The sequence below is a fragment of the Bactrocera latifrons genome, unplaced genomic scaffold, assembly GCF_001853355.1.
Source record: "Bactrocera latifrons isolate USDA-ARS-PBARC rearing strain unplaced genomic scaffold, ASM185335v1 scaffold_16, whole genome shotgun sequence".
Taxonomy (NCBI): Eukaryota; Metazoa; Arthropoda; class Insecta; order Diptera; family Tephritidae; genus Bactrocera; species Bactrocera latifrons.
The window spans coordinates 1,934,022-1,947,251 of record NW_017535074.1 but is presented as its reverse complement, the minus strand read 5'-3'; the positions used below and the strand labels follow the sequence as shown (position 1 = coordinate 1,947,251).

The 13,230-nt window shown below is 34.6% G+C and overlaps 4 protein-coding genes across 9 annotated transcripts; 1 reads left to right on the top strand and 3 right to left on the bottom strand.

The window, feature by feature from the left end:
- Positions 1–63: 63 nt before the first annotated feature.
- LOC108966405 lies at positions 64–1,023 on the bottom strand. The gene is made up of 3 exons (XM_018929273.1): positions 601–1,023; positions 326–538; positions 64–259 (listed from the first exon to the last, which is right to left on the bottom strand). Exons 1-3 carry the CDS (start codon positions 737–739, stop codon positions 165–167), a joined length of 447 nt encoding a protein of 148 aa, XP_018784818.1. The 5' UTR covers positions 740–1,023; the 3' UTR covers positions 64–164.
- A 212-nt stretch (positions 1,024–1,235) lies between these two features.
- On the bottom strand, positions 1,236–2,455 carry LOC108966403 (protein-L-isoaspartate(D-aspartate) O-methyltransferase). Its single transcript, XM_018929270.1, has 4 exons — positions 2,278–2,455; positions 2,079–2,215; positions 1,781–2,021; positions 1,236–1,717 (listed from the first exon to the last, which is right to left on the bottom strand). The coding sequence occupies exons 1-4, from the start codon at positions 2,330–2,332 to the stop codon at positions 1,467–1,469; spliced, it is 684 nt and encodes a 227-aa protein (XP_018784815.1). The 5' UTR covers positions 2,333–2,455; the 3' UTR covers positions 1,236–1,466.
- A 549-nt stretch (positions 2,456–3,004) lies between these two features.
- LOC108966417 (tether containing UBX domain for GLUT4) lies at positions 3,005–5,158 on the top strand. The gene is made up of 6 exons (XM_018929301.1): positions 3,005–3,245; positions 3,301–3,719; positions 3,776–4,151; positions 4,215–4,569; positions 4,657–4,867; positions 4,953–5,158. The coding sequence occupies exons 1-6, from the start codon at positions 3,165–3,167 to the stop codon at positions 5,101–5,103; spliced, it is 1,593 nt and encodes a 530-aa protein (XP_018784846.1). The 5' UTR covers positions 3,005–3,164; the 3' UTR covers positions 5,104–5,158.
- A 453-nt stretch (positions 5,159–5,611) lies between these two features.
- On the bottom strand, positions 5,612–13,223 carry LOC108966416 (UPF0518 protein GJ17503). 6 transcript variants are annotated; one of them, XM_018929295.1, is made up of 7 exons: positions 12,779–13,223; positions 11,738–12,676; positions 11,278–11,674; positions 9,616–10,726; positions 9,029–9,550; positions 8,340–8,378; positions 5,612–6,609 (listed from the first exon to the last, which is right to left on the bottom strand). In XM_018929295.1, the coding sequence occupies exons 2-7, from the start codon at positions 12,487–12,489 to the stop codon at positions 6,143–6,145; spliced, it is 3,288 nt and encodes a 1,095-aa protein (XP_018784840.1). In that variant the 5' UTR covers positions 12,490–12,676; positions 12,779–13,223; the 3' UTR covers positions 5,612–6,142. The 6 variants fall into 6 exon arrangements, with proteins under 6 accessions (XP_018784840.1, XP_018784843.1, XP_018784841.1 ...); XM_018929298.1 differs by having other exon boundaries at positions 9,616–10,702; XM_018929296.1 differs by having other exon boundaries at positions 12,922–13,223.
- Positions 13,224–13,230: the final 7 nt, after the last annotated feature.

The window sequence follows — 13,230 nt, the reverse complement described above, 5'->3', positions numbered from 1 at the left end:
GTATATTTATTCCATTCTTTGATCCATTTTTTCTTTATAGAATATCTTTAATAAATACAGCAATTTTCAAGTGCACACCAATCATTTAATTACTGTTTCTAACTTTACTTTGTCTTCATTAGTTCTTTCCAGAATTTCATAAAAAAAATTCTTAAAACCTTATTTTATGCTCGATTTAGTTGCTTTAAAAATAGCATCACTAAAATTAAGGAACCCAAACAACCAATCAGTAGCATTGCAATTATGGTCAATATTACACCTTGAAATTAAAAAGATCGTAAACTTTACTTAAAATGTCAAATGGTACAGGTGAGGGCGTATATACCTTCTAAAACTAAAAATCCGGTGAGTGTCATCAATAGAGTCGAAAGTCCAATACCCAACATTAACAAAAATGGCAATAAAAATGCCAAAAAAGCTGCAAAAATACAAATGGCTTTATGAGGATTTCTGACGCTCCATTGCACAAGCCTGTCGAGCAATTGATAACCGCCAAGATCAACCATTACAAATGATGCTAGAAGCTTTATTTGGACCCCTATAAGTATATTCAATATTACACTAAATGCAAATGAGGGAAGAACATAAAATGAATCATACATAGTTTCCAGAAAGCATCCAAAATCATTTTTATCAATAAATCCCAATTTTCTTCAGGGTTTTCGGGTCCGCCAGCTCCTTCAGGGTTGGGTGGTAACGTCTGAATTTTACATTCAACTTCCTTTTGCGGTAGTTTCATACTGGTCGCCTTAAATCTACTATTTGAAAGAAATAATATACTTCTTTTCTTCTTAATTTTGTTTAATTAATAAGTTGATTTCGTTTTTAACCCGATTTGCTTTTTATCCTACATATGCTTCGATGCAATATTTCAATCACCGGTTTCAGTAAATAGACTTGAGGAATAGAAAACATTGAAATTCATATGTCTGCACAACTAAATTAATATAAACAAATGAGAATTCAGGGTTGCATAAACAATCTTACAGCAGGTCTCTACTGGCAACGAATTATTTAACACTTCGTTTGCTATCGATAAATTTGATATTATTATTGACAAGATAGAAATAAATTTTAATGGGTAACTGAAATGGTTCACTAGGTCCTGTTGTCAGGAAATATCACATACTACACTTTTGCAAATCTACTTCCGCCAAGACCAACAACAATTGCATCAATTTAATCTCGAGTATATTTGTGTTGTGACCTATAAAATTAAAAAAAAACAATAGAAATTATATTCCAAGCAGAATTAACAATAAATATATTATTTAAGTAAAGAAGTTTTCACATTGTTGATACATGCAATAACTAAGCCTTTTCATATTGTATTGAAAAAAAAAATACTTGCTGATAGCGACGTTCTATATTTAAGCTCTGTCCTCGATTGGTAGCTTTGTCCATATTTTAAAGATGATTATTCCCATAATAAGCAAACCGATGCATATTTTTAAAGCTAACACTTGTCAAGATCGGTTTAGATCGGTAAGCGGCACATACATAACACCCATAAGACGTGTTTCTTTTACTTTTCCGTCGGTGTCTTTATCATACTGAGTCATATACTGTTCTCCACCTTCTGGACCAACTGGAACAATTAACCGTCCTCCAAGTGCCAATTGCTCTAAGAGTGCGTTTGGCGTTATAGCAGCAGCTGCACCGACATGAATGGCATCATAGGGAGCATATTGTGGAACACCTTTACGCCCATCGCCCTCTAAATGAGTTTGTAAATTATATATTTAAGGAAAAAATTTATTTACTTTTCTATTATTCTCACCAACAATAATCAACCTTCCTGACTCTAGCATTTTCGGATCATCTGTGTTTAGATTTTTTACACTTTGTTGTACGAGTTCAGGCTGATGTTCTATGCCTACAACTTTTGTATTGGGGTCCTCTCCTTTTTCTTGAATATATCGGAGAAAACAAGCTGTTAAGTAACCTGAACCACTACCAACATCTAAGACACGAGCACCAGGATGTAGATGATCACGCAGATATTCCAACGCGAAAGCATGCTGGTAAATAAAACAATAAACGCTGGAAACCTTTTACAAATACAATTTTGAATTTACCATATGAGGAGCTGAAATAGTGACACCATATCCTATCGACTGCGGCGCATCCATATATGGATTTCGAGGGGAATAATACTTTCTATCTGTCTTCATCATTGCCTGGGCTACAGTTTCAGATGCAATTATTCCAAAATCTGCAACAAGTAGATTGATACAAATTTATATCCCCTTTTCCAAATATTTGTATTTACTCTACCCCTCATTTTGCGAATGAGATCTGCATTGTCTGCACCAACTGAGCGCCAAGCCATTCTGCGAATTGCAGCGCGATGCTTTTCTATTAGTTTTTTAAGCACTTTAAATTTTAAATTTTAATTTTTGAAGAGAAAAGTTGAGAAATTTATTTGCTTGTTTACGGAAAAAACAAAGATGATATTGACCTAGATTAAGGGACTATGTATATCGATTGTAAAATTCAGTGATGCTCATTTTAAAACTTTATTTAAGTTAATGTCAAAATTGGGCCTTATTTTCTCTAAAGTAAATACATAAATCGTATTATTCTAATAATAACTATAATTTAAGTTTGTAAAACAGAATTGGACAGAATTTTGTACCCATTATGTACATATGTACTTTTTTTTATTGTTTTGGTAAAGGTTAAGGAGAGCGGCTTTTCCGAAACGTGCACCAATTTTCACGGGAAGTGTTTTAGAATACTCCCCGTGATATACTAAAAATACTTTAAATTCTACTTTACGAATATGTATGGCGCGTGCCTTTAAAAACAATATTGTTTTTAAGTTTTTTTCGTTTTAAAATAAATATTATCAATATCAATATTATTTTAAATATTTACATTTGAATTTTCATTTATATTTTAATTTTTTTAAATTATTATTCAACACTGAAGTCAGCTGTGATCATGATATTTGCATTTATTTTTATATGTTTCCTTTGCTGTGTTCTTAATGAAACAATAACAACATTACAATTCGAATATTACAATCGCAAATATATGCACTTTTTTGACATTTCAATTTTTATTATTCTACCTTTTGTCTGATTGCAATTTATATTAAGCCGGCAGGCGAAATTTTACGTGGTTTGCAAAATTAAATAAATATATTTCAAGTGAATAATATGGAAGGAAAGGTGACCGTATTGACACCAAATTTTCGGAGACAAAATGTGAAAGTCACACCTAACACAACCATTCTACAGGTATACTGTTTGTAATCACATTCCTTTACATCATAGCTTATCTAAAATATTTTAGATTTTGGAAGAGGTTTGCCTGAAGCATGGCTTAGACAGCCATGAATATTGCCTAAAGCATCATAATAAAGAGGTTGGCCTAACGCAAATGTTCCGATTTAGCGGATTACCCAACAATTGCTTATTGGAAATGTCACAAACTGAACGCAGAAGGACCGAGTCTGTGGTGAACATCTGCATTCAACTAGAAGATGGTTCTCGAGTTCAGGGAGAGTTTAAACCAAGCAATAGCCTTTGGCAGGTTATAGAAGAGCTTGACTCGGAGGTATTAAAAACTTACTCTAGCCCTGTCGCCATTTATATGCGTCAAGAAATAATTGGAAAGGAACGTATGACGGAAACTACACTGAAATCACTAGGTATCATTGAAGGACGTGCCATGGTGCGTGTTATAAATAAAAGTGCGGAAGATTTGAAGTCGTATGTGTGTAACAGAATATGTATTTAATTGATTTATTGACATTTTCACTTTTAAGTCAAGCTAACGTATACGTACCACCAACGGTTAAAGAGAAGCCAAAGGAAGATGAAGAAAAGGGAATACTAACACAACAAAATTCCATAAAAAATAGTGATAGCGGTAGTGGTGGTTTCAAAATTACAAAAGATTTGGTGCAATCTCTAAAGAAATCAACATCTAATGTAAACGCTGAAAACGACACAGCATTAGTAAATACGACTAGTGCAGCGACGAGCAAGGAGAGTGAGCCGGAAAAGCCCAAATACGACTGGGGTTCAGGTGTGGGTTATTCCATACAAAGCTCAAGGCATGAGCAGGATTCTGCAAAGGACCTCAACAATTGGAATGAGGACGATGCAGTCGAAATGGATATTGAACCGGAAGTAAACATCGTAGGTTCTTCATATCATATGTGTATATCATCTATATTAACTATGATTTTCTTTTTAATTTAGATCGGCGAACGAAACGCAGTGCTATATTCGCTGGACGATACTCAAACGCAGGCTGAAGAATTGCCTGATTCATTTTTCGATTTAACAGTTGAAGACCTTAAATTGGTGTTACGAGACCTAAAAAAGGCATCTCGAGGGGATGAAGATGCACCGTTACTTACGGAACGTTTGCGTCAATTAGAAGGACAGAAGACAATGCTAAATAAAATTGCGCAGTACAAGAATTGTGTGATAAGAATTCAGTTCCCAGATCGACTTGTTCTACAGGGTATCTTCAAGCCCATTGATAAAGTTTCCGATGTCATGGATTTTGTGCGAAAATTTCTGCATGACGATCAGGCAGATTTTCATTTGTGTGGGTGAATGTTATATATTATTACCTTTACGTTGAGGAATAGTTATTAATTATATATTAATTTATTATCGGTTTGTATTTTTGTAGTCACTATACCGCCGAAATATATTTTACCCTTGGACAAAACGCTGTTGGAATTGGATTTCGTACCTACAGCCGTTGTGCATTTTGTCTTCCAAGATAAAGAAGAAAATGCTACTGCAGCTGATGCAACGGTGGAGCCAAAATATTTGAGGCTGGAGTTGAAGCAAAAATTAACCACTGTGGAGGGCGCTTTTTATGCAGCAAATAAAATGCGGTAAGCATGTATGAACATTCGATTGCAATGTATTGCATGTGGTATAGACTTTCTGCAGATTAATCTAATATGGCTTTTATTTTAGTTCAACGGTTGCACGAGGTTCAAACCCTAATTCGAACGATGCTGTAAATGATGCAGCACTACAGGCGCAGAGTGAACGTCGAAATCCTGATACATCATTGGGCGCGATACCAAAAAAGAAGCGCAATGACAATGTCAACAATGTAATTTGATCAACATAAAAAATAAACGATTTTTTTTTATCGGACCAGGGATAATACTACTTGCTTATTTTGAATTTTATTACAAAATCGATGTAATTTTTTTATATATACATATTACATGCATTTTCAAAATAATCAAGAATAACTAATTTTCACACAATAATAATATACAATATGTAAAATCATGTTATACTGTATCAACTAAATGTGGCTTATTTATGGGATTGTATGGATACTTTTTCAATTGAAAATTTACAGCAAATTGCATTTTACCACTACACATAAATATATTTATATTACATGTAAATGTTATTTATTATATATATATATATATATTTTTTTTTTGTGTTTGTATAAGCAATGTTTTCAAAAAATACCACATTTTCTTTAATATTTGACAATACCTCGCGCTCAGCTTAGTTTATATATATTTTTTCTATATTACATCTTGTTCACGTAGAAAAAGTACACACGGAGTCATGAGGCACTTTCTGCTTTGTTCGATTTTGTCTTAATATTTTGCGCCTAATCTTAATTTATTATTCTATATCAAAATACAAATAATAAACACGAATACAACTCTTTGATCGATCTTCTCGTTATCAATACATTCTAAGCAAAATAGATCGCATTTATATAAACTTTAAATTATAACAAATATTAAAATGATTGAACAAGATAATAAAATACTTTGCATATATTGCAAGCGGTGAATCTCAGAAATTATTTATGAAAGCATCATTAACTTTGTGTACAAATTTTTGTGTAGCTAAAACTTACAAATAATATTTATTATATACTTTTTGTTTTATATAAAATGGGGATATACAATAAAATTAAATAATATAGGTACAATGTAACTGGAAATTGCTTTTCGACCAATTCACGAAATTTTCCTTAAGGATAAAGCTTTTATTATACGAATCTGTACAATCGTATGCATATATGTATTGCATACATAAAAAATGTATATGCGTTTAAATTTAGCGCGCAATATCACTTCCAGTCAGCAACATACCTTACGACTGCGACGCCGTTTACACAACCATCAAATATTTTCATTGATTAAAACCAAACTTTGCTCCTGAGCAATCGCGGCCAACTCCTTCAGCCATTCGTCAAGTAGTACAGCACATAAAGCCAGATCACGTGTGCGCTCTGTGCCGCTTGTATTGGCTATAGCGCCCATGGATGAGAGCGAGTCCAAGGAGACGGGTTCTGAACCGGAGCCACCAAGCGTGGTCACACTACTATTCGATACGAGTAGCGTGCTCGCACCGTGTGGTGTGTATGTTGTATGCGTATTGTGCGTGATATTCGTAGAAAATGAACCGGACGGTGTTGTGCTGCTTGTCATTTGGCTATTGTGCGTTCCAGCACTTTCAGCTGATTGTTCATCAGGAGACGCCATTGAGGGTATGGTTGTTAAACTTGTTTCACGCGTGCTTGTGCTGCTTTGCTGTTGTGTTGTTGTGCTATTGCCGCTATTAGCGAAAGGAGATCCCGTTGAACCACCTAAAAGCAAATCGGCAGGCGTTAAGATTATGAGATATGTATGCAGTATATAGATTATAAAACACGGATTTGTGCAAAAAGTGGGCGAATTGCAAATTTTACGAAAGTGAATAGTTTACAAGTGCAATATGTAGTTTAAGGGTTATGTAACTGAGCGCTATCATAGTTATGATCAAAATAACAAATAAAACAATATTCATATCCTCAATAGGGGTATATTAAGTTTGACACGAAGTCCACGAAACGTCTGAGACCCCATAAAATGTATATATAAATGACCAACATGATAAGCAGAGTCGATTTTGCCGTCCGTCCGTCTGTTTGTATATATGCGATCCATTTTCTCGTTTTTCGAGATATATATGTATATATGAATTTTTGCATATATAATTTTTATCCCAAAAAGCTACGCATTAGTCGAAACAGCCAATATTGCAGCTCTATAGCATATAGCTGTACTATACTAACCAACGTGCCCTTGTATGGAAAGATTTTTTATTTGACGATTTATATTCACGAAATTTAGCAAGGATTATTTTCTAAGGCAACGGGACAATCTTCCAAAAAATTATTCAGATCGGACCACTATAGCATATAGCTACCATAAAAACTGAACAGGTCCTTGTATGGGAAACTTTTTTTTTTTAAGGAGTTATCTTCTCGAAATTAAGCATGAGTTATTATCTAAAGCAACGGTAAAATTTCCGAAGAAATTGTTCAGATCGGACCACTATAGAATATAGCTGCCATACAAACTGATTGATCAAGAAGTCAAGATGAAGATCTTTATATTCCCTTTACTGCTATAAGAAATGCACACGTGAAAAATATACAATGCAGCCAAAGTTAAAATTTTTTGTTATTGAAAGCGTTCAACTAAGTAATTTTGCTTAAATATCTGTACATAATCGCTAGATAAATATTTTGCGGGGTTGTTAGTTAAAATATAGGGCATTAATTTAGAAAGACATGCATTACTAAATAGTTGGTTTATATACACACATATATTAATAATTTAACAGTTCAAGCAAAGCCTTTTCTATTTTGAAAAATTTAATGGAAATTACATTAAAAGCAGTTTTGCAGGTATTTAACTTCGTATTGTAATTAACCAAAATATCCACATTTGATAGGTATCTGACTAAATATAATATTTTACTTACTTTCAAAAAACTTTACTACCATCTACATTATTATAATCTTTAAAAATATTTTTATTACAATAAACAATGAAAGGATTGAAATAGTAACTCAGTAGGGATTTAAAAAATACACGAGTAATTAGTAAACAGTTTCCACAAAATGAAAAGCAATTACTAGATATACTATGAAGATCCAATTTTGCAATACAATATATAAATATAAAAACTTATAAGTGTTTTTGTTTTTAATTTTTCCTTGAAATATTCCAATGAGACTCGATAGAAGTGGACGTCAAGTTTTGAAGCAAGCAATTTCTATGACAATTTGATTGCCACTGTATTAAAATGAAGTGTTTCGGGTTTAAATTTCAATAGTTCATCAATGCAAAAATCACAATATATAGCAACAACAATATATACAGCAACTCATAGTTGTGCTAAATAAAGCTATTAACAAACATACATATGAAGCTATTGTAGTAACTACAAACGCATAAGAAGGTGAAAAGTATAAAATATTAAAATTGCTAACGTTTACATAGTATGCATATAGATAAATCACATAATTTGTCACTGTGAAATATTTACCGGTGAAGAATGCGTAAATTTGTGATAAGCCAGATGAAGCTAGGAATTCAGAAAATACAAGAAATAATAAAAATAAGTATCTATTTTACCATTGGTCTTTTGGATTTTCAAAAGAGTCAAAAAAAAAAAAACACACATACATACATACATGTGTCATATAGTGGCCTTGACAATATTTACAGCCAAATAAATATACAATCATTAAATTATTGTTAAAAATAAATTAATTTACTGAAAATTTTGTCAAGACCCAAACTTAATATTTAAAGTGTGCAATGTGTTTTAAAATGCATTTGTAATATATGAAAAATGAATGAACTAATATTATAACGTGACAAAAACAAAACACCAAGCCATATGGTGAGACATTCAGTATTTGTAAATTATTTGTAAGTGAAAAATATACTGCAAATAATACCATACATTGGAATCAATATGAAAATTAAAAAAAAAAATTATGATTGTGAGCCATAACCAAAAAACAAAAAAAAAAAATAATAATAATAATACGGTAAAAATTAATAGCGGTAATATGTAAAAAAAAACAAATATATATATATTTAAATTCCCATTAACAGAAAGATATTGCGCTGCCAATTAGTTCAATTGAGACGCGGACAACTTGTGATGTGTGTTGTCTATGTGTAGCAAATGGTATAACGGTTTATGTGTGGGCGCTTACAACTTACCGCTAGCTTTGCGACTAAACATATTCGTTATGGATTTGCTGATGCTTTTGCGCTTATTATCGCTACGACGGAAGGGATCATACGACGAGGAGGGCGTCACTTGTACTGGCGACGCTGACGATATGTTTGCGAATGTCGTTTGTTGACCCAGTCGTTGTTGCTGATGCTGCGGTGGCAGCGTATTTTTGGCAATGTGCACTGGTGAATTTTCACTCGCCTTGCGAGCGTTTATCAAACGAAATTCGCGATCAATAAGATAAGAGCGCGCCACGTCGACAATTTCAAGTGAATCCTCACACATGGGCAGTTCCGCATCGATTTGTTGCTTAAGTATGCGTAACATTTGATGAAACGATGGTGTATCCGAAGTGATAACTATATCTGGACGCATTAGTATGGAATGCACTAGGGGTAGCGGATAGCAGGAGAGGCGCGTAATCAAACCAGTGAGATGCAAATTTACATATAAGGTATTGCTGGTGAACGTTTGCAGTTTACCCCATATCGCATTCAAGAAGGGACCTGAACAAGTAAGATTTTATTTATTTTGTTTTTAAATACATTATATGAGAATGAAATGTAAATACCTAAGCTTACTGTCCCTTGCGCGAAAAGATCCTCCGAAAAATCCAAGTCGGTGAGCACTAATTCACTATGATTACTTGAGACGCGCCAAATTTCTTTTCTATATTGCTTTTGTAACGTGCCCAAACTATTGCCATTGCCGCTACTACTGCCACTATGGTCCAACTCAACTTCGCCAGTGCTCGTACTTACCATTTGCATAGTAGAATTGGCAGCAGAGTCATTACATTCGCCGCCTTCATCTTCGACGGGACGCCACCTGAACGATTCATAGCCACTGGACTCACCAATGGACTGCAGGCTGTCCGGTTGCGCTGTTTTCTCCACAGCACTTCTTGTGCCCAACACAGTGTGTGTACTATCATATACATGCGACGCGTCCGCCATTGCGCCCACACTAAATTCATTAAAGAACTGTTTCACCAACTCCAATGTTTGTGCTTGTTGAGCGCGTATATTCTTCGGCGGCCACTTCTGATATTTGTATGCATTGGCCCATTTGGCGCAGGCGTTTTTGCATTGTGTGATGCGGCAGTGTGCCTCGAACAGATACGCATGGAAGTTGGCATAGAGACTGGTGCCCGTATGTACGCCATAGTAGTTCCAATTTGCACCGATCGTTTTACTCATTGTAGATGTTGGCGACGGCAACGCCACGTGTGATGGTTGTGTGGTCACGGTGTCGCCAAGTGATTTGTGCTTGGTCAATTCGCGGGCGCGTTTCATTACGTCCGGCGTCAGGTCTAGAAAGAATTCGACGGTATTTATATAAGGATCAATTTTATTGATCTTGTGTCGATGCGAAATCGGTACATGCTTGCCAGGCAGTATGTACTTCAGTAGCAGTTCCAGCATTAAATCCTCACAATGTAGGCCAATCAATGTGTCGAACAATGCCATTGTTACCATACACAAATTCGCGTCCGTGGCGCCCAAACGGTCGATTAATGTGTCCAAAATGCGTTCGCCATCGAATTTTTCAGTGTCCAGCAGGAATTTTACAAAAGCGCGCAGTAAACTGGGCTCAGTAACGGACCTGAGTATAAGGTCCAAATAGGACATAGCCGATATTTGTGACTCAATGTTTGTCTGGAAATGTTTGCCTTTCAATGTCTGTAAAAATTATTTATGAATTGTTTCGATTTTTCGCTTGGTGTTGATTAAACTTATATGGGTGAATAACTTACATACATAAGATCACAGAGGAGTTAGCAAAATAGAAAAATGAATACAAAATAAAATATAAGCAATGAAATAGTTATAATTAAAAAATTTTACACTGAAATGAATAAAAAACTTAAAAAAAATTTAGGTAATAAAAAATAGTTTTGTCCGTTTTTTCTTAATTAAAAAAACTCATAGTCGACATTATAAATCATTGGTATTAAAATTTATTGCTAACGATATCTTCGAATCGGTGAATCACATTCAACGAATAATGTGTTACAAATTTTTATAACAAATGTTTACATATACTTATGTTTGTATGTATGTACAGCCTTAGGTGATTCGAGTTCTTAAATATTTACTTAGAGAGAGATAATATTTTGCAACACAAAGGGTTATCTAGCATAAATTAAAAATAATAAAATTGTTCATGAACCAACACCACAGACAAATCGAAGACAATTCGACAAATGTGAAAAGAGCACGCAAATGCTTACCTGTAATATTGCAGGCCCCAGTACAGGGACAATAAAGCCCTGATATAGGAAATCTAATAACTGATTCTTTATCATTTCATGCGCGACTTGCACCACAGCATTGCAAAACTCCAAAGCATTCATAAATAATGTCAGTTCGGGTATTTCCGTCACATCGTCCGGAGTTATGCGATGCCAATCAATCGATGTTAATTCTATAGAGTTCGGTAGGCGTGAATACAAACCGCCTAGGCCGGTTACCAAAAGCGGGCACATGGATGAATACTGCGCAATGTAGGTGCCGACATTAGAATTTTTCTGCGACAGCGACATGCAGAGTAATAGCGCATCCCGCGCCTGATGCCCGATACTTCCTTCACGATGTACGTACGGTATAAGTAAGGAGAATATGATGAAACTGTAAAAAATATGATAACAATAAACATATAAAATAAAAAAACTTCCATATGTGAATAATTACTTGGTGCCAGAATTGTTTCTGCTTGAGCGTTGTATTTCGTCACTGTTTGTTGTTTGTTTGTGTTGCTCCTGCTCCGCCGAGAAGAAGAATAGATCGAGTAGATGCACATTTTGCATTAATACTACGCAGAGTTGGTTAAGCAATATTACTAAACGTTTTTCCAAATCTGCTTGGAAAATTTCACCTTGGCTTGATGCGAGTATTTTCAAAAGTGGCCTTAAGAAAGGCTCATGACAGAGTAATTGATGTCGCGAGTGACTAACAAGTAGTTCATACAATTTAAGTTGTTCTAGGCGTACGGCATCAGCATAACGTCCCGTTGTACGACCCCATTCATAGAGTTTATCTAGCAGATTTTCACTAAGCATATATTCCAAACATGGCGCAGGTGGCGGTGCAGCATCAGCGGTAGGTAGTGCAACTTTATTGCAATGATGTAGTTCCACCAGAAGCAGTGTCACCATAAAATCCAAATGTGATACCACACCTAATACATCGTCGTGTGACGGCAATCGTTGTGGTGGCTCTGAACGTTGTATGATTTCGTAGGCTTGTTGCCAATGTTTACAAAAGCTATCATAACATGCTCGCGGATCACAATCTGTCGCTGCGTCGATTGGCCTTTGCCTGAGAGCTGTTGCTGTACTGGAGACACCAGTACCATTGCCATTGGTTGAAGAAAGAAATGATATACCATTTCCGCTGTTGCGTGTTAAACTCTGCCGCAGGGGGCTAGAACGTAGCCAACTCATTTAGTATGTATTTAAAAGTTATAGATAATTGAACGCAGTAGTTGTGGTTGGCTTATGATAGCAACTTAGCCTCAGGGTAGAATTTGTTATCAATGTAACATTAGTCACAAATGCGAATAAAAATGTGCACTTGTACAGTGGTCTGTTGCATTTGGCGAACTAAATATTTAAAAAAGATAATTTAAATCTAAAAATAAAAAAGAATATTAAAAAGATACAATTTAGGATAACAATATAAAAATACACTTGCCAAGGTAACATAAACAATTACACAAACACAGATACATACATTTACGCATATTATTATCATCCAATATTATCATTTACTTCGATGTCGATGTGGCCAGTAACGAAAATGGATAGTACACCTTATTTTGATATCTATTTACAGTATCACTACAGATATTTGAAATAATTTGAAATAGTAATTACATTTGAGTGTTGCTCCATGGAGCAGCGAACTAAATATATACACTCTTCCTCCACAATCCCCTCTTGTTGTATCAAAATACTCCACCTCTATTATTCGCACTATACTATGTGTGTTGTTTTCTAAAGCAGCATAATTTTTCGTTTATATTTTCACTTGAGCAATTTCAAATATTTGTGCAATTTCGAGAACGGATATGGGATTTTGTATGAACAATGTTAAAATATAGTCTTAAAATTCAATTAAAGTACGTTTTAAAACCATATTTAATACGAGCAAAATTTTAATCAACCATCCGAATAGAGGAAAAA